At 38.5% G+C, this 27,017-nt stretch overlaps 1 protein-coding gene across 2 annotated transcripts in view; it reads right to left on the reverse strand.

Moving 5' to 3' along the window:
- Positions 1-26,323, reverse strand: part of LSM14A (LSM14A mRNA processing body assembly factor) — a 44,799-nt gene extending 18,476 nt beyond the window's left edge. For both annotated transcript variants that reach the window (XM_045533065.1, XM_045533066.1), the window contains exons 1-3: positions 25,990-26,323; positions 4,885-5,048; positions 2,246-2,375 (exon numbers count right to left, since the gene is read on the reverse strand). In XM_045533065.1, the coding sequence (XP_045389021.1) occupies positions 2,246-2,375; positions 4,885-5,048; positions 25,990-26,110 (415 nt within the window). In that variant the 5' untranslated portion in view covers positions 26,111-26,323. The remainder of the gene's footprint in view (positions 1-2,245; positions 2,376-4,884; positions 5,049-25,989) is intronic.
- Positions 26,324-27,017: the final 694 nt, after the last annotated feature.

Here is a 27,017-nt window from a genome sequence, read left to right on the forward strand (position 1 = left end):
GTAGCTGGGACTACAAGTGTGCCACCATGCCTGGCTCTCCATTTCTTTATACCTTAATATGCACACTTCTCTTTTGCTTACAACGGCAAGTTGGCCCTTTAAGTACTTCAAACTCATCTCCCCAAAATAAAAACACTCTCCTATATGATTAACCACAACACCATTACCACAATTAAGAAAATCAACAGTAATAACACCATCCAACACTAGTCCATACTCCAAGTTCCTCAGTCCTTAAAATGTTATTTATATCAGCTTCCTTAAAGCCTGAGATCCAATCACATATTACATTTCGATGTTACTTCTCTTCAGTGTCCCCTAGCCTGTAACAGTTCTGCTGCCTCTGTTTTTCAAAACATTGAATCCTTTGAAGACTTTGGATGACTGTCTTGCAGAACATCCTACCTTCTGGATATATATGCCCATTTCTTCATAATTAGATCCTGCATTTTCAGCAAGACCACTACAAAGGTGTGTGTACTACCTTTGTCCCCTGCCAATCATCACATCAGGAGACACAATTATTTCATTTTAACAATGCTAAACTTAATCACTTGATTAAGATGGTAACCACCAGATGTGTTATAAAGGCACATTTCCCCCCTTTGTAATTGATAAGTAAGCTGTGGGATGATACTTTAAAATCATCTTAATATCCTGTTCCAACACCTCTCACCCAATAACTTCAACATCCAATGATAATCCTTGCTAATTATTGCCTTGGAGATTATAAAATGGTGATTTTCTATATCTACCACTCATTCTATTTATTAGCAGGCATTTTTTCCATGAAAAAAGTATTTCTTTTCTCCCTTTTTCTTTTTTCAAGGGGCCCTTGTTTTAGCGGGAAATGGTATTTAGAAATCAGGAACTGGGTCTACATGTGTTCCTTGCTACCGGGTTTCTGCTGCTTCTAGGCCCTTTCTATGAACAGAGCCAGGAAATAGCCAGTTTTTAAAAGAAGAGTTCATATTCACACCTTTAATTCATAATCAGTGTCACAGGGTTCTTTCTCACCTTTCCCCATTCTATATTTGTATCTCCCTTTTCCATGGAAAGAACACTATTTCCCAATAATATCAATATTTTACTTATTTGCCCTATCCTATAATACATACAAAACAGTTTTAGAATTAAAAACACCAGTAACACACACACCTAAGTTTTCTTAATAGTTCTACTTGTTGTTAGAATATATCCTACTAAGAGTATGAAAGTTATTTGAATTAACTTTTTTCTGTGTGGTTATCAATTTGACATACAGTTAGCATCTATTGTTGCTGTTCACAGTCATCCAATTTGAGAGTTTGCTTTTTCCCATTCTTTTTAATTTTGTCAATAAGTAAAATATTTACATACTTGAAAAGTATAAAAAACTGTATTCATGGAAAGGAATTAAATAATTTTAATAAACCTTATTAGCTTATTAATGAGTTTCAAGATACGCTTGAAACTGGATTTGTAATGTAATGAAACAGGGTAAACTGCTTAATTATTTCAATAAAATTTAAAAAGACTAAGAGCTAGAGATTAAGATTTAAAGTTATTCTTTTCTGTGGGAACTTCTATAAAGGTGTACTTAGCATAACTATAAGAAGAAACAACACTGATCTGATCTGATTACACGGAGCTTTTGCACTCAGCGGCCTTCGTCCTCTAGTCATAAGTAGATTGCCATTAGCCCAGCTGCCCCTCCATACATTTCATTACAGCTTTGTTTAGAAAACGCTGCTACAATAAACAAAGCACCAAACCCTGAAAAATGCTATGTGTGAGCATTTCTCATAGGTGGGTGTTAAATGACCTAATCATCCACACTCCATATAAAATAATCAATACTCCTTAATGGCATTATCATTCCCTAATTATAATGACATCACCTCCAATGCCCTTTTTGAAAACTGATCCTCTCTGAAAAGATATTTTAAATGGACATATCTTATGTAAATTTAAAATAACATTCAATAAAATTTGCTAACTGGATATACCTAGGTTTTAAAAAATGTAACTATTCTGAAAGCTGACCTTTATAAAATCACTAATCATTAAGGACAAAAATAAAGGCTTTAAAATAATAATAAAAATGTGTTCTCAACACCATAAAAAAAGTAACAAAAGGAATGTCAAACAACATTTCCGGGAAGTTGGTGGTAAGTTTTCTATACCTTTGTAGTAAAAGAAAGGGAGATCACCCACCCACACCCACAAACACAAAATAAAAAAGGAAAAAGAAAAGAAAACATACCAACACCAACAGCACCAAATTGCTGCCCGACTAATGAGCTCGGACTGAACTGACTGTACGTCGGCATCCTGCCAAAAGGACCGTAAGAACCCACTGACTGGAATGAAGAAGCAGATGAACCTAATGAAGACTGAAAGAAAATCATGGGTTATTTTTCCAAGCTCTAAGCAACATGTATATAATGCGGGAAAAATTCAGATTTTTTAATTTTTAGGAAAACTATTAAATTATAACTACTAGACACAAAAGCAATTGCAATATGCATTTAATAATAATGCATATTAATAAGATTAATGCATAATAATCACAGTTGAACAACCTTCTAATTGCAACATTTGTCTCTATGTGCCAACTATACACAATGTGATTTACAAATACTTCTTTCCACAACAAATTCCCAAAGTTAAGAGTTTTATAGCAGATTTAGCAAAGAATTAAAGAAAGGTATATAAGTAGGCAAAGTAACATTGCTTAAGGAAAAATATAAGAAAAATCAAATTTAGTAATACTAGGTTTTGTCTCGTGCTAATTTTATTCTCACTTTCAATCATTTGAGGCCTACTATTGAATTCACAGGAAAGAGGTATAGAAACAATCATACCCACACAAAACCATTTACATTTTTATCTACAGTTACATTAAGTTGAGGAACATTTTATAAAAACCCTACCTTACCAGACCTAAAAATATATTTTAATATATTTAACATATATACTTCATATATTAATTTATTTTATGATAAAATATTTCATAATATATATGAAGTCAATTAAAGGATACCAGGATGTAAGTTCATTGATGGAAGGACCTTATCCGTGTTGTGTGTTCACTGCTAGGGTCAAGCACATACCAGATACTAAAAAAATACTGCTGAATGAATGAATAAAAAGATCAAGTAGAAGTTAATGATGGTTGGAAGAAGTTATTCAATACCATTTTGATTTGTGCTGTCTTGGGTTTTCCTCCTTCCATAAAACTGATTACTCAAATAACTGGTTTCCTAGAGAATTATCAAAAGCCATATATAAGAGACAGTAAGATAACACCAGTCTTTGGTATAGGCAGTTATCTCTATTAAGATGTGTCTCTCCTTCCTCCATTTAAGAGATTCACATTTTTTTAGGATTCCATCAGATTTCTTTCCCCAAAAATAAGACTTAAAAAAGGATAGCTGAGAGTAGAGAATTTCTCCAGTTTGTGCTGTTAAGAGCAAAACTTATAATTTCTCATTCAAAAGCTTTTCTTACACTTTGGAAAAAAACAGTAAATATATATTACAAGGTACATTTCTCTCTTTTTCACTTTAATTTTACATACCATTTTCTATTTTCTTTAGAAGAATTCATTAGTATTTTTCCTTCAATACCTTCAAGTAAGACAAATCCTATACAAGATGATATATATTGTAAGAATCTATTCTTTTTTTTTTTTTTTGAGACAGTGTCTCACTCTATTTCCCGGCTAAGAGTGCCATGGAGTCAGCCTAGCTCATAGTAACCTCAAACTTCTGGGCTCAAACGATCCTCCTGCCTCAGCCTTCCAAGTAGCTCGGACTACAGGCATGCGCCACCATGCCTGGTTAATTTTTTCTATGTATTTTTAGTTGTCCAGCTAATTTCTTTCTTTCTTTCTTTCTTTTTTTTTAGTAGAGGCGGGGTCTTGCTCTTGCTCAGGCTGGTCTCGAACTCCTGAGCTCAAATGATCCGCCCGCCTCGGCCTCCCAGAGTGCTAGGATTTCAGGCTTGAACCACTGCGCTGGGCCTATATTGTAAGAATTTATTCTTAAAAGGGCCACAGCCTTTTAATTACCTAGGCCCTCAAGTAAAAATACTCTGATGTAAAGCTGCTTCTTCTGTTATGGCTGAAAATTCACAGAGCTTTTATGTGTTTCCAGTGAATATGTAAACATGTACTATAATGGACATCCTCTTTAATTCATAATTTATAATTGTTTAGACATGTGTTTTTTATTTAATAAAATATATAAAAATTTCATTTCTTTTTCTGAGAATGCTTAGGTTTTTTTAAATATCTTATTTAGGAAATTCAAAGTATGTTAAAATTCATTTACGTTTGTGCTATCTTACATACTATTGCATATTATATAATAATATACAGTACGTGATTTAGCTTTTTTCCTTTCCTTAAGCCTAATAATCTTCCTTAAGAGTAGCCATTATCACCTGGTTTGCAGTATGAACCATGTTAGAGTGGCATGGATCCTCAATTCTGGAGCCAGACTGCCTGGATCTGTTCAAATTGTGGCTCCACCTCAACTTCCTCACTTGTAAAAGTGAAAATGATTACAGTACCAAGCACAGAAGGTGTTAGGAGGATTGACTTACTTATGTACAGTGCTTCTTGAAGAGTGCTGCTTACAGAGTTAGCCCTTAATGTTACCTGTTGTAACTGTTGAAATCAGAAAATATTTTATAATAAAAATAAAATTCTCAGCTATTTCTTACCTAATTTAGTCCTATATTATGGTTCAAATAGAAAAACTTAGATAAGAACATTACTTTCTGGTATTCAAGTAACTTAGAAACGGTAAGCTCCAGGAACATCCACTTGGGAGACACAAAAGCCAAGGCTGTATGTGAGGTTTGCTTGCACTCCAAGACAAATTTACTATAAGTTACCTGAACGATAGCTGGATCTTGAGGCAAAGAACACTGTGGTTTCGGTGGCTCACAAACAGTGAGGTCTTTAATATCACTCCCTCGGAAAATAATGTATTCAAAGACTTCATCTCGAGGTGGTATTGGACGATCTGTTGGTCTGTCTTCTGTACCAAAGGATCGAACTGGTGAGAAAATACAGGATACGAGATGTATGATGACTACTCATCATATTCAAGTAGTGCCTCAGATTCTAATTGTTCTATTCCAAGTACTAAGCAACAGTTCTGAAATGTCATCTGTGTCAAAGTACTCATTAACCTACAGCTAAATAAAACATTTTTTTAAAAAAAGAAGCAAATAGAGTGGGTGTTGCCTAAAACTAAATATATGCAATTTAAATTTAAAAGACAATCAGTATTAAGAGGTTGTGTTCTTTCTACATTTGTATTTATTTATATCTTTGGTGGTTGTGGTGAGGTGTTAAAATATCCTTTCTTCCATTGTTGATCTATTTTTAACATCCTCGTTTAGAAAAATAAAAATTCAGCAACCTATGTCAGATTTCTTGGTGGTGAGGGTGGGGGTGGGGGGGAGGTGACAAAGATTTTTCCAGTCCCCAAAATTCCCAAAGTTTGGGAATTGAGCTTTGGGGACAAAGAGAAGACAATAAAGGTAACATTTACCTTGATGAGCAGTAAGTCCTCTAGAAGCCAAGCTGAGCAGCTGTCAGCTATTCAGCCCCATGGGACAGCCTGAAATGCCCTACTTACCTAAAATACCTACCATATAATTATATCTGATTATTTTAACACTGAAGATAGCATTATTCAAAGTTAAACCATGGACCACCTACAACGTAGTGAACTGGCTACAAATGAACATTTCCAGTGAATTAGACTTTCTGGGGACAGGGTCCAGAAATCTGCATTTTAAATCAATTCCCTGAGCTTCTTATGAATATTAAAGTTTCAGGTTGACTAAAACTTAGGAGACTTCTGAAAATGTCAACATCCATTATAGAAGTTCCAAATAAGAAATTTGGGGGCGGGTGTGGTGGCTCACACCTGTAATCCTAGCACTCTGGGAGGCCGAGGTGGACGGATCACTCGAGGTCAGGAGTTCGAGACCAGCCTGAGTAAGAGCGAGACCCCTCCTTCTCTACTAAAAAACAGAAAGAAATGATCTGGACATCTAAAAATATATAGAACAAATCAGCCGGGCATGGTGGCGCATGCCTGTAGTCCCAGCTACTCAGGAGGCTGAGGCAGGAGGATTGCTTGAGCCCAGAGTTTGAGGTTGCTGTGAGCTAGGCTGACACCACGGCACTCTAGCCTGGGCAACAGAGTGAGACTCTGTCTCAAAAAAAAATAAAAAATTGAGAGATCATACACTGTTCATTTAGAGAGTGTCCTAGAGGAAGTAAACCCCTTAACACTGTGCAAAATTTTTAATGCATATATTTTTTATTTTGCAGAATTGATCCAGAGCTATTTTGAGGAGGAATGGTTATTTCAGTTTAAATAATATCCTATTTTCTTATTCTAAAAATTCTTTCTTGTACTATCAGACTTCCAGGAAAAAAATGGTGGCATAGGTAGGTTTGCAGAAGAGCATCTCTCCCTAAAAACTAAAAGGAAATAAACAAAAGGAAGCTAAAATATCCTTAAGTCAAGAAAAGATCTCAAACTCATACCATGAACTTTTACTTAAAAGTATCATCAGATACCAAATGAGTTAGTCCAAACTGGAAGACCAAGCCCAGAATCCATATGTAACACCCCCTGCCTGCTCCTCCAGCCACAGAAATTTTGACTGGCACCTTGCAACTTGGCAGATGAGGACACTGATGTGACAAGGGAAAAGATGTAGAAAGCCCTAGAAATTCCCTTCTCCTAGTGGCCAAACAATATTTTAGCAGGCAGGATTCTATACTTTTGACCTTCATACAAAAGGAAGGCTAAAGAAAGGACCAAGAAAATTACAAATCAATCAATCTTACCCCCAACCTCAGCACCACCACAACAAATAAAGTCCCACACCTCCAAAGTAGCAGATTAGCTGATCCTGTACCAGAGGAAGAAAAAAAGTCAAAGACCCTCCTTCTACAAGATCACAGAGAAGTTTTATTAGGCTTTCCAAGGCCTAATAAAAGCATTCAAACCATAGCCAGGTGAATTCAGAGTGACTTAAAAAAGAATTTGCATTCCAAGGGCCAACAAAACCATTCAAACTATAGCCAGGTGAATTCAGAGTGAATTACAAGAGAATCTACATTCCATAGCAGCAGGTACTGAAAGGTGTAAGATAAGGAAAAAAGAGTAGAGAACATGGAAACAAGAAAAATTAACAGAAAGAAGGGAAGAAAAGAGAAAGGAGAGATGGAAGCAATGAAGGAAAGAAGGAAAAAAGGCAGGAAAAAAGAATGAGAAAGAGGCCCCAGATTGCAAAAGGTACAGGAAATACATTCAGGATTAATATTTATCACAAGAAAATAGAAGAAAATTTCTGAAAGAATTGCTTCAACATTCTCAAGAAAAATATACAAAACACAGACTCTCAAGATTAAAATGACACTGAAAATGTACCATGAAGAATTAACGAATGAAAATTTTATAATACAAATATAATAGCACAATTAATAAATGCATCAATAACACAACAGTCAGTGCAGTAAAACTGAGTCACTAATATGGAACAATTTTGGGAAAAAGCAAACAAGATGTAAAGAAAAAGCAGCACAGCAATAAAAAAGTTACAAGATGAGTTATAAAGATCCAACAGTTAGTTAAGTGTTGCCTTTGAGGTAGACAACAAAATAAATAAGAGAAAATATAAATAAGGATACAATAGAATAGAAATTTCCTGACATGAAGACCTAAATTTGATCAAAACCTTTCAATGAATTTCCAGAAAAACACTGAGTGCACTATAAGCCAGAGACTTAAGCTTTGTTATGTCGAGATAAAGAACTAACAGAAACAGTGGTATTGGCCAGGCGAGGTGGCTCATGGCTATAATCCTAGCACTCTGGGGAGGCTGAAGTGGGAGGATCGTTTGAGCTTAGGAATTGGAGACTAGCCTGAGCAAGAGCAAGACCCCGTCTCTACTAAAAAAAATAGAAAGAAATTAGCTGGGCATGGGTGGCACATGCCTGTAGTCCCAGCTACTCGGGAGGCCCAAGAGTTTGAGATTGCTGTGAGCTGGGCTGACTCCATGGCACTCTAGTCCAGGGAACAAAGTGAGACTTTCTCTTAAACAAAACAAAACAAAAAAAAAAAAAAAAAAAGAAAGAAAGAAGCAGTGGTATCAAAAGATACAAAAGATAAGAGACGAACAATAAATTCATTTAAGCATGTTAAGTGTACACATGACAATTTATTACTGTTCTAGAACAGAATGTAAATTTAATAGTTCTGGAAAGGGCTACGATATTACAAAGTGTGACTAAGAACAGTACATCACATGCCATTCTAACAAAAACTGGGAGATGAAAATGAATAGAGACAAAGTGGAAAACACAAGGAAGGAGCATTTAAACTTATATTTTCACCTTTCCTCATGTCAAGTAGGGAGTCACTTGACAAAAATTTTTTTGGTCAGTTGGTAAATTATTATAATAAATGGAGGTTTTAAAATTTGTTATTTGAGGGTCCTAAAAGTAACTAACCCATAGTAGAATTTAAAACTAAGGGCATACTTCCCAAAATATGGTGTGAAGAAAACTTCTATCATACAGCAAATGAGGCAAATTGAAAAAGCATGAAAATAGAAACCATGGAATGAGAATGCTTTGCACACATCAAAAGTTTAAAAAAACATGCTCTCATAATGGAAGACTGACTTAATCAGATTTATGGTTTAAGAGAATACAATTCTTCTAGTATTGTAAAGGGCAAATTGGACAAAAGAGTTCAGAAGGGCACACATAGCAGAAGATACTGTTATAGTATAAATAAAAGGTCCTAAAGGTTGAAACCTGGGCAGAACTATTCTGCTGCAACACATTTCAACACATAATTAGCTCATAAGCTGATTGGTAAGTAAAGGAATTATGTCAGTAAACTAAGAAATCACATTGGTTCATTTCCAATTTTTCCTTACATTTTTGCACTTGGAGGTGCAAAATAACAGCAGCTAAATACAGCAAGCCATGGAGGAATAGTATGTGATGCTCACTCACTCCAAGTTTCCTCTTGGCTCAATTTGACTACATAATAGATCTTACAAGTGCTTATTGCAAGGTTCTCCCTAATCTTGATAAACATTCTTATTTTGATACTTTCTTGTCTCCAGCAGCAGCCTCAACTCTTCCTTGTATCTTCTTTCATCAGGCAACCTTCACCTTTATTGTTTCTTAAGGAATGTTCTAAATTGACTATAGTACTTGCTTCAAGAATTTAACATGTCTCTAAGTATGCAAGTGTATTTATTAGGTTTTTATTAGTGCTCAAATTACAAAGTTGCACAGGTTTTGAATGGTCTGCCCTCTAATCCTAGTATTCCCATAAACTCTGTTACTCTTAGTGCAGGAAGGAAGACATACATCACGTTATGGCAGAAATGCCTGCGCCTAACTGACAAAATTTGCAATGAATTCTTCCTATCATCTCATTCTTCCTAATTCTTCTTTAGGGTTAAATTTAAATATTTGATTTATCCTAGAATTTTCCTTTTTTCCCCATTCACAGTATTTAGTACTTTGAAAAAGAAACATTTTTACTCTTTTAGATTATTCATTTTGGAATACTATAGCAACTATGCATTTCAATTTAAATACCCACAGGGAATGTGATCAAGAGTCTTGACCTGAACATAACTGCTGTATTTCATTCCATTACTTTCAAATACTTACTGAGCATCACCTATGTGCTAGATGCTAGGGAAGCCAGTTCCTATTCTCAAGGACCTCAGTCTATTTGATAACTTGCATTTGAGGGTCCACTCCACACTCACTATTACTTATAACACACTATAGAAATGATCCCTGAAAAGTATAGTCTTCTCTCAATATCACTTAAATGCTAATAAGTACTTCTATTGGTTTCTTCAACACATCATTATCTTTGAAGCTGACACAGCATTAGGCTTCAAATTAAGCCTTAATGCTACTATTAAGTCAGACTGTGGCTGAATGGATACTAATCTGACTCTGTAATATTTGGGGGGTTATCATGAATTAATGAAAATGTAATAATTCAGCTGGCTTAGAATATTTCAGTAATATTAAGCAGGCACTGTACTAATGTCATCACTCTTAGGGAACTTACAGTCTGGCAAGTGTGCTGAGGACTACGCAGGAAAGAAAGCACACAAGTATGTATTAGTTTGCTAGGGCTGCCAAAAGAAAGTACCACAGACTATATTATAGAAACCTGTACACAAATGTTTACAGCAGCATTATTCATAACAGCCAAAAAAGGTGGAAGTAACCCAAATGCCCATCAACAAATGAATGGACAAATTGCAACCTAGATATATGTATCACATGATATATGCAAAAAAAATGTAATGGGAAATTATTTAGTCATAAAAAGAAACAAATGCCGATATATGTGACATCCAGAATTAAGCTCCAAAGTATTATGCTAAGTGAAAGAAGCCAGACACAAAACAGCACATACAGTATAATTACTTTCATATGATATATCCAGAATAGGAAAAGACATGCAGACAGAAAGCAGATTAGTGGTTATTGGGGGATGGTGGATATGGGAGGGATTACTTATTGGGTAGGGGTGTTCTTCCAGAGTGATAAAGTTTTGAAGCTAGGGAGAGGTGGCTGTTGCATGATACTGTGATGACACTAACTGCCACTGAACTGTGTACACTTTCTAATGGTAAACTGTATGTTATGTGACTTCAAACACAAACACAAATGTGCGTTCACACTTACAAATATAGCCTACAAGAGACTATACAAAATGAAAACAGTAGTTGGGGAGAATGGTGAAACTAGGGGTGGTTGTCCTCTACATTCTAAACTTCATCATGTTGCTATGTTGCTTTAATAAGTATTCTAGGTTTACTTCTTTTCCAAGTTAGATGAGCCTCAATTTTAGGCCAATGTTTAATAAAAGAGAGTAGAAATTATGAAAAATGATTTTCTTTTCTTTTCTTTTTCTTTTTTTGAGACAGAGTCTCACTCTGTTGCCCGGGCTAGAGTGCCGTGGCATCAGCCTAGCTCACAGCAACCTCAAACTCCTGGGCTCAAGCGATCCTCCTGCCTCAGCCTCCCGAGTAGCTGGGACTACAGGCATGCGCCACCATGCCCGTCTAATTTTTCTATATATTTTTAGTTGTCCAGCTAATTTCTTTATATTTTTTTTAGTAGAGATGGAGTCTCGCTCTTGCTCAGGCTGGTGTCGAACTCCTGAGCTTAAATAATCCGCCTGCCTCGGCCTCTCAGAGTGCTAGGATTACAGGCGTGAGCCACTGCGCCCAACCGATGATTTTCTTTCTTAAAGAATGTAACCAATTTTCTACTTCTGGCCATAAACAACAGTAAACATTTATTAACAGAAATACATCCCATGATTGTCTTTTTTAAAAACAGGTAGGGTCAAATTATCTGACAAAAATCACTTATCTAAACAGTTTCCATCTGGGTCTTATGGCTTCTGCGTCATCCATCCATCCATCAATATATAAATAAATAAATAGAAAGTTTCCAGATGAAGGCAAGCTCAAACATCATCCTAATGCCAAACGGGTGCTCAGTGTATTAATGCTTGTATATACTGTCATAGTACACAGCTAGAAGGGAGAGAGTGACAAACTTCCCAACACAATACCTCCATTATAAAATACCATAACTTTCTAAGTTTAAACATGGTAAACATTATATACTTAAAGTACATAGTTAAGTAAAGCTGATACCCCCCCCAAATGACAACATTAACATTTCCCCTAACCCTGAAGTCTTGGACATAAAGTAAAAATTATAAATTAGACTTTAATATCAACTGATATTAGGAAAAGTCTATTGAATACCAAAATTTGAGAGCAACAAATAAAAGCAACAATTATCCAAGAAATGCTGACAAAGTTAAGAAACTAAAAGGCCAAGTAAGTTCAAATTGAAATTCAGAATAAGACCTATGATGTAGTCTTAAAATTAAAGTTCTTCAGTCAAGTATCAGCTGCTAGACCTGGCCTCAATCTACTTACCCAAACTTAAGTTCCAACCAAGCTCATTATTCTCAGTACACAGATCAGGTTTTCCGTCTTCTTTTTCACTATAGCTTCTGCCATACTTAAGCTATCTTAAATCTCAACTTAGATATTACTTGTATTACTCAGGGTTCTCTTAACAGAACCAACAGGATGCACACACAGAGAGAAATTTATTTTAAGGACTGGCTCACGGGACTGTGGTGGCCTGGTAAATCCAAAATCTGCAGAGTAGGCTGGCAGAATTCCTCCTTGCTCAGAGGTCAGTCTTTGATCTAGTAAGGCCTTCAACTGATTGGATGAGTACCATTCACATAATGGAGGCCAACCTACTTTATTCAAAACCTACCGATTTAAATGTTAATCTCATCCAAAAAACACCTTCACAGAAACATCCAGAATGTTTGACCAAATATCTAGGCACTGTGGCCCAGTCAAGTTGACACATAAACTTAACCAACACACAACTCCACCCACGCTGAAGTTAACTGTTCTTCCTCTGAAAACTACAGAGCATTCTATCATTCTGCCTATATTGCACCTCTTTTAGAATTTAAAGATCTTCAGGAGAGAGACGTATATGGATCATCTTTGCAACTCCCACAGAAACTAATACAGCGCTTTACATATAGCTGACATCTGAGTATTTCTTGAATAAATCCCACACTGGAAAATGCTATTAAGTAAGCCATTTCCAAAAGTACTGAATAGTGTTTACTATCAAGTAAATAAAATTAAATTTAAAAAGAGAAGACTGTTTAAAGAAATAACTGGACATCAATAGGATGGGAAAATGGGAAAAAAATCCCAAGCATATTTTAAAGACAGCCTACATACAAAAGCATCAAACCGGGAAACAAAAAAGTTACAGTTGGTATTTTCCTTCTCTGCCTGACATTTATACACATAAGTACAGCTCTTGTTGCACATTCAGTGCCACACACCAACTCTTGCTGAAACCATCTGAGATATTGCATATTTGGAATAAGCTATCACATATGGATTTAACACAAGGCTTAATTACTTAAATACTAAGAAAGCACCATCTCGTCTACGATGTACTGCCCTTGCACAGGCCCTGAAGGTAGGATGCTAGTGAGTGGACTCTAGATTTTTTTACTTGGGAGTGAAGCTTTACAAAGTAAGATTCTATAGGCTTGCTCTTTGAACTGCATCACAGCGTGCTTCCCCAGACCTCCGCTTTCTGCATACCTGTACTCTTCTCTGGCCCCTTCTTCCCCTCACCCACACTACTTTCTTCCTATTAGCAAATATTACTGCATTGAATGAAAATGTCTGTCCCTCAGCCTCTGCCATCTCTTCTTGCACCTGCTATGAACTTAAAATCCCTAACAGACTTTACTGCTGCCCTTCTCTCTGCAACATTCTGTTTCCTCAGCATCTATCACATCAATGACCAGGGACCTGAAGATAAAAAAAACCATCTGTACCTCCAGAGTTCACAACCCAGATGACTTTTCTTTTGCAAAATATTCTTAAAACCAACCCCTTACCTCTTAACCCTAAAGCATGTCTGACTAAAAAAACCCCAAAGCCATCTTGTTAGAGCCCACTGTGTCTTTTGCACCAATATATTTCATTATCTTCACTAATTTTCTCCCCTCTTCCCTGCAGTACCCCAAAGTCTTCTCCCACAATTATAGGTTTGAGACCTCGCTCAGCTAATGAGCCTCTCTCATTTGCAACCTCACTTGCTTCCTCTCTGCAAGATTCTTCCCCTTGGATTACTAATATACACACATCTACTTGGATATCTCTCTCCTCAACTATGAAAATTTCAGACAAAGTTTAAGGGAATACTGACTAGTAAGAATAACAATTTAGGGAAAATGACATAAACAGAAAATTACAAAACCAAAAAAGCAACTGAAATTTTAGATGGTGATGTAAAAACAAAACAATAGTGGCCCCTTAGAACATTTATTATGAAGCAAAACACATTTATACAGGATCTCTCTGAAACTGTAGGTAAGAGAGATCCTGAAACATTTCTATAAAGCAAAGGATGGCAAAAGAAAGTTGATCTATACTAATTCAGATCACTAATCTGAAAGAACATTCTTTTGTTTGTTTGTTTGTTTTTGAGACAGAGTGTCACTTTGTTGCCCTGGCTAGAGTGAGTGCCGTGGCGTCAGCCTAGCTCACAGCAACCTCAAACTCCTGGGCTTAAGCGATACTACTGCCTCAGCCTCCCGAGTAGCTGGGACTACAGGCATGCGCCACCATGCCCGGCTAATTTTTTTTTCTATATATATTTTAGTTGGCCAGATAATTTCTATTTTTAGTAGAGATGGGGTCTCACTCTTGCTCAGACTGGTCTCAAACTCCTGACCTCGAGCGATCCACCCACCTCGGCCTCCCAGAGTGCTAGGATTACAGGCGTGAGCCACCGCGCCCAGCCTGAAAGAACATTCTTAATATTGTCTTCAATTATTACACCTTTCCCCATTAAATACCAAGTTATTCAACCATACATTTTCTGACCAAGGAAAATTTTCAGAAAGAAAAAAAAAATAACCCTTGATGTGATCAACAAATAGTTAATTTGCCATGCACAAGGAATCCAAGGGGGAAAAGAAGCTCATGCCAAGTAGCAAAACATAATAAGATAAAGTTTGATAACCACAAAACTAGTTTAAGCTTACATTTCTGCTTTCCCGGACTGTTAAAATAGCCAACCTGAAGCCAGGCATGGTGGCGCGGGCCTGTAGTCCCAGCTACTCAGGAGGGTAGCTAGCATATAGTCATGGTTGACGCTAAATAATTCTCATGAATGAACAACTTATTAAATAGTAAGCACAGAAAAGGGGGAAGAGAGGAAGCTTGCATCTGGCTGGTATCTGGGGTGAGTATTAGAGAAAAGTCTGAAAAGTGAGGAGGCACTGATAACTGGTACATGTGGCCCCCCAATGTTTTCCTGAACTAAAGAAAGGCTTGATTCTTTGGATCAACAAGGATACTCAGTATAAGACAGGGAAGTAAAAGAAAAGGCTCTACAAGAGTTCCAGTGGGAAGTGTGTGGGAAAGCCCATCCATACTACATTCTTTCTATAGAAACGGGAATCATACTAGTATCTAACTTCTCACATGCAGCAATAAATGCAACCAGACAATAAAATAACATTTAAAAGAGAACAATGGTTAACTAGTAAGGTGGAAAAGATACCTGGTAAGGCAAAATATTACACATGAGGGATAGCAAAAGACATATTAGCAGACATGCACAGGCCGGGCGCGGTGGCTCACGCCTGTAATCCTAGCACTCTGGGAGGTCGAGGCGGGTGGATCGCTTGAGGTCAGGAGTTTGAGACCAGCCTGAGCAAGAGCGAGACCCCATCTCTACTAAAAATAGAAAGAGATTATCTGGACAACTAAAAATATATATAGAAAAAATTAGCCGGGCATGGTGGCACATGCCTGTAGTCCCAGCTACTCGGGAGGCTGAGGCAGTAGGAACCCTTAAGCCCAGGAGTTTGAGGTTGCTGTGAGCTGGGCTGACACCACGGCACTCACTCTAGCCCGGGCAACAGAGCGAGTCTGTCTCAAAAAAAAAAAAAAAAAAAAGACATGCACATCAGAATAACAATCCACAGAAATTATTTTTTGTTGTAAAAAAATTTCAGTCAAACTAATTCAGTAGTGATAAATTATGAAATAATAACTAAGAGTTTTATCTAAATCAATATTGTTAATAAAACTGCTCTTAAGGGATTCTAAAAATATAAACAATGTAGTAATAACAACTTGTACCACTTAAACTCCAAGTTAGATAAAACCTGGAAAATGGGGCAAAGGAAGAAAAGTAAAAAGATGTTAAAGGTTTTATTTTAGGGAAGGCAGTTTTTATTTGGGTCTTGGAAAACTAATAAAATCTATGAACTCTCTCCCCAAATGTTTACACATGTAAACAATTTGCTTATAACTTCAGGAGATCAAGGACTCCCTGAAATCCATCCATAAACTCCATGTAAAGAACCCATTAAATACTAGCTAATTATTCAAGTTGATACAAATATAGAGAATATACAATTGTTTGAAACTTAAAGCTTCTAAAAGGCCGGGGCGTGGTGGCTCACGCCTGTAATCAATCCTAGCACTATGCGAGGCCGAGGCGGGTTGGATCCTTTGAGCTTAGGAGTTCGAGACCAGCCTGAGCAAGAGCGAGAGCCCATCTCTACTAAAAATAGAAAGAAATTAGCAAATATAGAAAAAATTAGCCAGGCATGGCAATGCATGCCTGTAGTCCCAGCTACACAGGAGGCTGAGGCAGAAGATTTGCTTGAGCCCAGGAGTCTGAGGTTGCTGTGAGCTAGGCTGATGCCATGACACTCTAGCCCAAGCAACAAAGTGAGACTCTGTCTCAAAAAAAATACCCTTCTAAAAATGCAAGAATGTTTTGATATTAGGAAATCAATCAGTATAATTTACATATTAAAAGCAAAAGAGGGGCGGGCATGGTGGCTCACGCCTATAATCCTAGCACTCTGAGAGGCCGAGGTGCGTGGATCGTTTGAGCTCAGGAGTTTGAGACCAGCCTGAGCAAGAGCAAGACCACATCTCTGCTAAAAATGGAAAGAAATTATATAGACAGCTAAAAATATATATAGAAAAATTAGCCGGGTGTGGTGGCGAATGCCTGTAGTCCCAGCTACTCGGGAGGCTGAGGCAGGAGGATTGCTTGAGCCCAGGAGTTTGAGGTTGCTGTTAGCTAGGCTGACACCACGGCACTCTAGCCTGGGCAACAGAGTGAGACTCTGTTTCAAAAAAAAAAAAAAAAAGGAAAAGAGAGTGGTGAAAAGGCAAGTCTACATGAGAGACTGCCTAGGACTGGGGATGGGAGCAAGTACTGACTAACCAGGCACCAAGAAACTTTTTGGGTTTTGTTCTAAAACTGGACTATGGTGATGGCTGCACAACTCCTATTGTACTATACACTTATAATGGGCAAATTTTATAGTATGTAAATTATACTTCATAAAGCTGTTAATGAGAACAAAAGGGAAAATTATATAATCAGATATAACTGCTTACATGCCATCTAATAAAATTTAATATTAATTCCTGTTAAAGAAACCCACCACTTTAGGAGAGGAATAAAATAATACTCTCTCCATGTGAATGTCTCAGCATCCAGTATGCCTATGTTCACTTAATGCTGTCATTAGTGTGGTCCCTCTGTTCTCTACTATGCCTACATTTCTCCAGAACCTCTATTTCATCCTTTCCAGAGAATACCAGGGTATCTAGTTGTGTCAAGTACAAAAGGGGATTAAGGTCTGATCACTGTTTAAACAAACTTTGAGTTAATCCTCTAGTTTTTAGCTCTACCTCATCCCCTGTAACTTCATAATCTTCTAGTACCTGCTGATGTCAACTCCTAAGCCTTTTAGTAGTTCGGGGGTATAAATCAGGTTACTTCTTGGCTTTCCCCACCGCCTACTTAGGTTGTAGCTCTCTCAATTTTGCTAAGAAGTCATTTAAACTCATTTGCTTTTCAGTCTCCCAAAGTTTGTTGATGCTGACCTCCTTCCCAAATCTACTTTGTCCTTTATGGGTTTATGCCCTTTAAAAAAGTCCCTCTCATGTAGTTTTGGTAAAATTTATCAAAAGGAAGGAAAAGTAAAAGCATGCCCAGTCTGCTCTCTTTACCCAGCAGTCTAAATTTAATCTTGATTATATATGTATGTATTTATTTATTTAGACAGAGTCTCACTTCTGTTGCTGGGGCTAGAGTGCCGTGGCATCAGCAACCTCAAACTCCTGGGCTCAAGCAATTCTTCTGCCTCAGCCTCTCAAGTAGCTGGGACTACAGGCATGCACCACCATGCCCGGCTAATTTTTTTATATATATATTTTTAGATGTCCAGCTAATTTCTTCTCTACTTTTATTAGTAGAGACGGGGTCTCGCTCTTGCTCAGGCTGATCTCGAACTCCTGAGCTCAAAGAATCCGCCAGCCTCGGCCTCCCAGAGTGCTAGGATTATAGATAGGCGTGAGCCACTGCGCCTGGCCTAATCTTGACTCTTTAAGCTGCTTTCAGTTGGGCATTTTTCCTTATGGTTGCTTTTATATTTTAATCTTCCAAATGATAAAACCAAGAGACAGAGATATGAAAATATAAGAGAAAGAAAAAAGAGAGGATAAATACATCCAATAAGTATTTAAAAAAAGAATGGGGAGTGGAAGGAATGGAAACAAGACAAACTAATATTAGACAGCTAGAGAAAAAGTGAGAGAGAGAGACAGAGGGGGGAGAGAGAGAGAGAGAGAGAGAGAAAGAATTTTTAAAAGATTTCAGTCTTCAGACTCATATGGTCCACAGAGAAACACTCAGGAAAAAACAACAACAACAAAAAAAGTGTGGTCACATTTGTGAATTCCAGGAGTAGAGAATTCTAAAAGCTTCCAAGGAGTAGAGTGCTGTGAACAGACTCCCAAAAGTAACAACGGAATGAAAGAAGACAACAAAGCAGTAACATCAAAGTTCTATAGAAACAAGATTCTTAATTTGGAATGATACAGCCAACCAACCAGTCAAGCAAACAAGAAAACAGGTTCACTAAGAAAATTTGTCACCCACATATTCTATGTATTTTATTTTTTAATTACAAAGATGCACTCAAAACTGGGAGCCTGGGGGGAAGGGGAAGGGGAACTGAGAGGCAAAAACAGGAACATCTGAGTGTCTTTGAATAGACTGGTGAGACATAATAGACCAGAGTAGAGCAGTAGGTAGGGAAAAAGGTCAAATTCTGGACCTGTTGTGGAAAAAGAGCTGACAGTGTTCATGTCATATATGAGGTATGAAAGACAGAGGAATTAAGGATGACTCCAAAGTTTTCGGCCTTACCAATGAGAAGAATAGAGTTGTCACTTGATTAGATGGGGAAGGCTGATGGAAGAAGGTTTGAGATATATTGAATTGAGATTCTAAGTAGACATTCCTGCAAGTGGAGGTGTTAAGGAGGTAACTGGATACACAAGTCAGGAGTTCAGAGGAGAGGTCCAGGCTAGAGATAAGACCTAGTGGTATATAGATAGTATTTGAAACCATAACCTGGACGAGATCATCAAAAAAGTACATAAAAAAAAAAAAAAAGAAAAGAAAAGAAAAGAAAAAAGAAACTGTGGCTTGAATTTTCTCTAGATCTTGGTCATTCTAGGCAGTGATTTTGTAAATTGCTAGATTTAGATCCACAAGTCATGCAAGAAATCAATAAGGCACCTCAGATATTTTATCCATCATTCACTCTTTCCAATAAGATCATAGTTTATAACTATGAGGCTAGTTAACAATTAAGAACTGGATAAATTATGTTAATGGGCAAGACTTAGCAGATGATTAAAGAAATAATCTATTAACAATTTACCTGTCTTTATAATCTTCCACCAATTCCTTGATTTTAATTGAGGACAGATCATTTTAAAGGCAACTGACTTATATAATCATTGTTCTTCACAAAGTCTCTTTTCCTACTGCAGTAACAAGCCAGTTTCCATTTGAGTGATTATCCAGGTACAGCTAACTAAATAATAAGAATTTCTTTATCTTAGATAAGAATTTCATTCATTTTAGCACATTTTATTTAAGCATCATATTCACACACAGAGGTGCAAACATAATTGGAACTATTCTACAAACTATTCATACATGTCACCATTTTATAATTTCCTCCTACATCTTGAACTGATTCTTCCCTTAAACTTTAAATGAAAATTATAATTGAGCTTGAGTCACAAAGTAAAGGATCATCTCCCCAATAATGTCAACTTTGTTATTAGATTTCATCCTCTTGCATCCCTACTCACTGAAATTCTTCAAAATTTCTTATGGGGGTAATTTTAATTTTAAAGGGAAATACAATTGTGAACATGCAAAAGCATTATTTGGAGGTATCCCCAAGAGTCTTCTATAAGATTAATAAGCTAAAATGCTTCCATTTATTCACTCATTGAATAAACATTCTTCCTTTTTTTTTTTTTTTTTTTGAGACAGAGTCTTGCTCTATCACCCTGGGTAGAATGCAGTGGTGCCATGTAGCTCACTGCAGCCTCAAACTCCTGGACTCAAGTAATCAGCCTCCCATAGCTGGGACTACAGGCACACACCACGACCCTGGCTAACAATGCCTGGCTAATTTTTCTATTTTTAGTAGAGACAGTGGTCTCACTCTTGCTCAGGCTGGTCTCCTGAGCTCAAGCAATCCTTCAGTCTCGTCTCCCAGAGTGCTAGGATTACAGGAGAGAGCCACCAGCCATGAATAAACAAACATTCTTTCATTCCAGGAGCTCAGACTCTGGAAGTGAGAGGGAAGGTGAAAATGGACAATAAACACATATGCAAATGCATAGGTCATGATCAGCACTAGGAAGAAAACAAATTCAGAACGGTGACAAAGACTACAAATTGCAGCAAATTGCAAAAACAAACTGCAACCCAGATTATCTATAAACATATTAATACTTAAAAGATTAACATCAAAGCCTTTCTAGGTTGCTTTTAAAACTTGAAATGTACTTAGGTTCTGAGGATCAAATTCCATCAAACGTACCTCAGTTTCACTTTATAAATCTAGAGCTAGTCTGTGAAATCTCTAGCAGGAAATAAAGGGCATCACTCACTGAGCAGTACCTCTGCGATTACTTTTGATTATATAGTGTCACCATATGATATATTATTCAAACTGGGAACATTTTCAAGAGAGAAAAGGGATGTTTCTAATAATTATGCCAGAACAGGCATAAACAAGGACTTTCCACTGGTGCAAACCAGGCCATATGGGCACCATAATTATATGCCACATCGAACTTCACGAGTAGTTTATAGTTCCAGGATATATTTAAATTATAAGTAATATCTGCCCTTTTTGTGCCCTTCCTTTTGCTCTCCCTCTGCTGGAACAAGAGGTCCAGTCATCATCTGTGGCATATGCATCATGCTCTGTAAACCCGTATCTTGCTCTTGCCCTATAATCCTATCTTTCTCTCCTCACTAAACCTCATTTTCATGCTTGCCTTAAAAAAAAAATCATAATATCCAAGTAAAGAACCTAAATTTTAATATGGATCATATAAACCAAATGAATTCCTTACTAAATTTAAAGATCTAAATACGCTGCATACAAAATCAATTTCAGGTGCATTATAGACACCAAGGTGAAAAAGCAGAACCAAAAAAGGTTTAAAAAGATGATAGGCTGGGCGCGGTGGCTCACGCCTGTAATCCTAGCACTCTGGGAGGCCGAGGCGGGCAGATCCTTTGAGCTCAGGAGTTCGAGACCAGCCTGAGCAAGACCGAGACTCCGTCTCTACTAAAAATAGAAAGAAATTATATGGACAGCTAAAAATACATAAAAAAATTAGCGGGGCATGGTGGCACATGCCTGTAGTCCCAGCTACTCGGGAGGCTGAGGCAGGAGGATCACTTGAGCCCAGGAATTTGAGGTTGCTGTGAACTAGGCTGACGCCAGGGCACTCACTCTAGCCTGGGCAACAGAGTGAGACTCTGTCTCTAAATAAATAAATAAATACATACATACATACATACATACATACATAAATAAATAAATATTAAAAAAAAATAAAATATCTCCATAATGAAAACAAAAAAGAAAGGAAGAAAAGGCCCACTAGCCATAAAAGAAAAGACTGATAAACATGTTTACATTAAAATGAAGAACTTCTTTCACCAAAAGAAATCATTATATGGGAAAAGATATGTGCAAAACATACATCCAACAAAGGATCCATATTCAGAATACAGAACTCTACAAAAAGACATACATTTCAATGGAAAATGGGCAAAATATTTCAAAGGCACTTTATTAAAGATGAAATCCAAATGGCCAAGATATGAAAGGTGTTCAACCTTATTAGCAATCAGGGAAATGAATAATAAAACCACATAAAACTATATGTGCATCAGACTGGCTAGAATTAAAATATATCATACCAAGTATGGTTGTTGGTGAGGGACATGGAACAATTAGAACTCATATACAAATAATTGAAGCAGAAACTAATGAACAACTACTTTGGAAAATGCTTGGGATTTGTGATAAAAACACATTCCCGCTGTTCCTGCAATTCAAATTCTAAGCATGTACCCTCAAGACAACTACATAAACATTCATCAGTGTACTTAAAAAACAAATATTCAAAAGTCATTGCTCATAATAGCCAAACCCTGCAAACAATCTAAATGTCAACTGTAAACATCCAAAACAACTGCAGAAAAACTTGTGTTATATTCATGATGGAATACTATGCAACAATAAAAGCCAAAAATAAAACATATGCAAAATAATTACATCTACATAAAGTTGAAAAATGGGTAAAACTAAATCCTAATATCTAGGGATATAAACTTACATGGTAAAACTACAAATGTCAGAATAACACATATATCTAGCTTAAGATGGTAGGTAGTCCTCATGGGAAGATACAGGTGGTGGGGGGCTTCTGGGATGCTGGCAATGTCTTGCCCTGGGTGGTAGTTAACAAGGATCTTTGTTTAAAAATATTTCATTTTTATCTTATTTATCTTTTCAGCATGTGTAGTTATAAAAAAGGAAAAAACTCTCCCCAGAAGGGGGAAAATATTCTAAAGAAAATTCTAAGAATGTTGCTCAAAGATATTAATCCTTAAATCTTTTTTCTTTTTTTAGAGCTAGGGTCTCACTATGTTGCCCAGGCTGGATCTGAACTCCCAGGCTTAAGTGATCCTCTTACCTCAACCTCTCAAGTAGCTGGCATTACAGGCATGCACCACCATGCTGGCTTCAAAGAGATTAACTCTAATCCACAGTTTAAAAAGAATTAACAGGGATCACTACATCCAAATACACACTGCATTTTAACTTCTATGAATAAATTTTTGGCTTTAATCTGTCAGACTACCATTCTTCATTCAAATTTTGAAATAGAAGGTATAATTTTCAGATATCAAATTGCTCAAGAAGTCATGTAAATTCTAAACTTTTAGACTGAACTTCCTACTTCTAATCTTGACATTTGAAATTTGATTACTCCAATTTTTGCAAACATAATTAAATTCCTAAAACCTGTTACACATTAATTCATGTTGTCTAATAAGGCTTATATTTTTGTGAGATGCAATATCAGAACCATAACTACAAACATAAATTCAATGATTAAAATTTTTTCACTGCTCTGTTCTTACATTTATCAAGTCATGATACAAACAACAAATTATATTTTGTGTCATATGAATTTAACTATTACAGACCAATAAAATATTGACTCCAAAAGCTGCTGGAATCAAGACAAATTTTTTAAAATGTAGGTTATTAAAAGTTTTTAAGTTCTTGAATAAAAAGATATGTACATAGTTTTTTAAAAAAGACTAAATACTTTAGAAATTTTAAAAATGTATGGATTTTTTCTTTTTGAGGAGTAAAAGTAGCACAAGCAACTCACAGATAAGTCATTAGGCTGGCAAGACACTTTTAAATTCAGATTAGGTAAAACAATGCTTTTTTAACATTAAACCACTTTAAGGAGAAATACTGTTTTCAACCTGTATGTGGCTCTCACCAAGCACTTTAGAAAGACTTTTTCATAATTTCATAAAACCATAAAAACTAAAACACCATACAGCTAACTATCAATCTTAAAAAAAAACTTAATATAAGAATAATTCTAAAATAAGTCCAAAGTCCAAGCAAAAACTAAGTTATTTAAGAAGCATCACTGGGCAAGTCTTTAATAACCACTAAATACCATCTTTTTTTTTTTTTTACTTTATTCTTTTTATTTTTTTGAGACAGAGTCTCACTCTGTTGCTCAGGCTAGAGTGCCATGGCGTCAGCCTAGCTCACAGGAACCTCAAACTCCTGGGCTTAAGCAATCTTACTGCCTCAACCTCCCAAGTAGCTGGGACTACAGGCATGTGCCACCATACCTGGCTAACTTTTTTCTACATATTTTTTTAGTTGTCCGGTTAATTTTTCTATTCTTTAGTAGAGACGGGGTCTTGCTCTTGCTCAGGCTGGTCCCGAACTCCTGACCTCGAGCGATCCACCCGCCTCGGCCTCCCAGAGTGCTAGGATTACTGGCGTGAGCCACCGCCCGGGCCTAAATACCATCATTCATCCTGAAATACAGTGGATTTCTAAAAAGATGATGAAGTGCTAACCGACAAGTGCTTTAATGAGGTGTCATAAGACAATGTTTCACAAGGCAAAGAAGAAAGTTTTGGGATGCTCTCTGGTTTTTCATACAACTTTTAAATACAGACGGTAATTTTTTAAAGTACATAATTCAGGCCGGGCGCCGTGGCTCATGCCTGTAATCCTAGCACTCTGCGAGCTGGAGGTCAGGAGTTCAAAACCAGCCTGAGCAATAGCGAGACCCCATGTCTACTAAAAAAAAAAAAAAAAAAAAAATAGAAATTAGCAGGACAACTAAAAATATATAGGAAAAATCAGCCGGGCATGGTGCGCATGTCTGTAGTCCCAACTACTCGGGAGGCTGAGGCAAGAGGATTGCTTGGGCCCAGGAGTTTGACGTTGCTGTGAGCTAGGCTGATGCCACAGCACTTTTAGCCCGGGTGACAGAGCGAGACTCTGTCTCAAAAATAAATAAATAAAGTGCATAATTCAATGATTTGTAGTAAACGTACAGAATTGTGCAGCCATCGCCACAATCCAATTGTAGAATATCTCCTATTTCTCTTTTATTGTGTAGTTCTATAACATAAAAGACCCTCCGTATAAGATTTGTCCCAAAACTAGAGCTGTTAAAAGGATCTACCAGAGCATCCAAAAAAAGTCATTACTTGTTTGAAACTGTGAAGCGACTTCATCAGTAAGTGATTTAAAATATTTTACAGATTTAGAAAATTTTCTTCCTATCCCTGAACCTCTCTCCCTACCATGCTATGCAATTCCTACCTCTACCAGCTGCGCGGGGAAAATTACCCGGGTTATTTTGCTTCCCCTTAAGTATTCCAGACTGTTGTGATATTTCCTTTAAGCTCGGGAGCTAAAGTTTTATTTTCTTTCTGGTTTCCTGGCAGAGCAAAGGCCCAGCACGTGTGAACGGAAACAAAACCCACACAGACTATAGTGATGCCAAATACTATGTGGGTAGGGTCACCTTTCCCCTCAACATCCTAAACAGAACTCCCTTTCCCAGCGAGCACCCAGAGAGATCAGTTGGCGCTCACCTACCCCTCCTCAGACCTGCCTTTCGATCGAGGGTCCGGGATCAAGCTTGAACCCTCCTCTCCACAAGGTTTCCAGAAAAGGGTCGTAGGGACAGTAGCAAGCATTTCTAAAATGCACCCTAAAGAGATGGTTGCACAACAGACTCCGAGAAGGATTCCGGTTTAACAGGTAAATACCACCGATGAGCCAAGTGAGAGGCGATCTGCTCCATGGTACCGACGGCATTTCGAGAATGTTTTGCGTTGCGGAGCAAACCCAAAGTTTTAGCACATTACTTAGAGCTCACCTGAGGAATATCGCAACGGGCTGAAATGAGGAATGTGAGAAAATGGGCGCTACGGAATCTCCAAATCAGCCCTAAACTCAAGCTAGGCAGAAAAATGCTTTAAATACTTGGCTTTGTTTTGTGGTAAGGCGACAGAACCACCGAATTTCGGAGTCGGAAGACACGTATCTCCGTGCTCTCCGGCCCGTTCCCGGACTGGAGGGCCGCCCCGCCCGCCGCGCACTCCGTCCCGTAGTTCCCCAGGTTTAAGGCGCAGACCTTCGGGACGGCAGCCAGGAAGCCCCGGGGAGGCCGCGGCCCGGCCCGCGACGCCGGGGAGGGCGGGCGGGAGGCGATCGGCCTCCCGGAGCACGACTGAGGGACGGGAGGGAGCGAGGAGGCCGCGGGCCGAGAGCGGGAGCGGCTCGGAGCAGGCGCCCGGCCAGGCCCGCAAACCCGAGGCCCGCCCCGGCGTACCTTTGGCGAGGGCTACGGTGGAGTTCTCGGTGTCGATGGTGTAGAGGATGCCCTCGTAGCGGATCTCCGCCTTGGAGATGAGGCTGATCTTGCTGCCGATGTAAGGGGTGCCCCCGCTCATGGCGCCGCCGCCGCCGCCGCTCTGGGCCGCTCGCCGAGAGGCAGATCCCGCGCCGCTGTCGTCGCTCCGCACGCCCGCTCGCTCCGTCGGCGCCTACAGCAGCCGCCTTAGACCCAACATGGCGGCGGCGCCGGCTCCGCTACCCTCCCCCAGCCTCCCGCCCTCAAGCCCCGGCGCGGCGGCGGCGGCGGCGGCAGCGGCGGCGGCGCGGGGCATGCTGGGAGGGCGAGGCCGCGCTCTCGCGAGACTTGGCCGGCCGCGGGCGGCTGCCGGCTCCTTAGCGATTTCTGTGGTGGTGGCCGCGCTTCATGGCCTGGTTTACCGCGGTCCTGCTGGGGCCCCCTGAGAGGAGTTTCGGGGGGCAGGGAGGAGAAGTGCCTTTTGGCACCCGCACACGGAGGGCAGGAGTGGAGACGCGCGTAACCCTCCTTCTGACTCCGGCTGCAGCCTGCGTTTCCAGGCGTGTCATGCCTTTTCAGAAACCTGTGTCTTTAGCAAGCGGGTCCCTCCACCTGGAGAGTTGCCCTCCCGCCTCCAAGCTTCTGGGTGTCCTTTTAAAAGACACTGTCCTTTTCCTTTTGAGGCAACTGCGCACCTCATGGAGCTCTCCAGGCGTTGTTACAGCATCCGTCGCCCAAGGAGTTTCCCCTCGGGCTGCTCCTGGAGCTGGAACTCTCGTCACAAGGACGCAGTGTTTAGTCCTGCACTGTCCAGCTCTTTCAGATGGTGTTATGCAGGCTCGTGGGTTTCAGTGCCATTGTGCACTGACCAATCCCAAGTGTTTGTACCTTTAATCAGTTCTGTGAGCTCGTTTCATACAAGCAATAGCCTCTTCAACCTCTCCAGTTGGATGTCTTACTGATATATCAATCACTGTGTGTCCAAAGCCATACTCTCTTTTACCCCT

Source organism: Lemur catta, chromosome 19 (genome assembly GCF_020740605.2).
Source record: "Lemur catta isolate mLemCat1 chromosome 19, mLemCat1.pri, whole genome shotgun sequence".
Taxonomy (NCBI): domain Eukaryota; kingdom Metazoa; phylum Chordata; class Mammalia; order Primates; family Lemuridae; genus Lemur; species Lemur catta.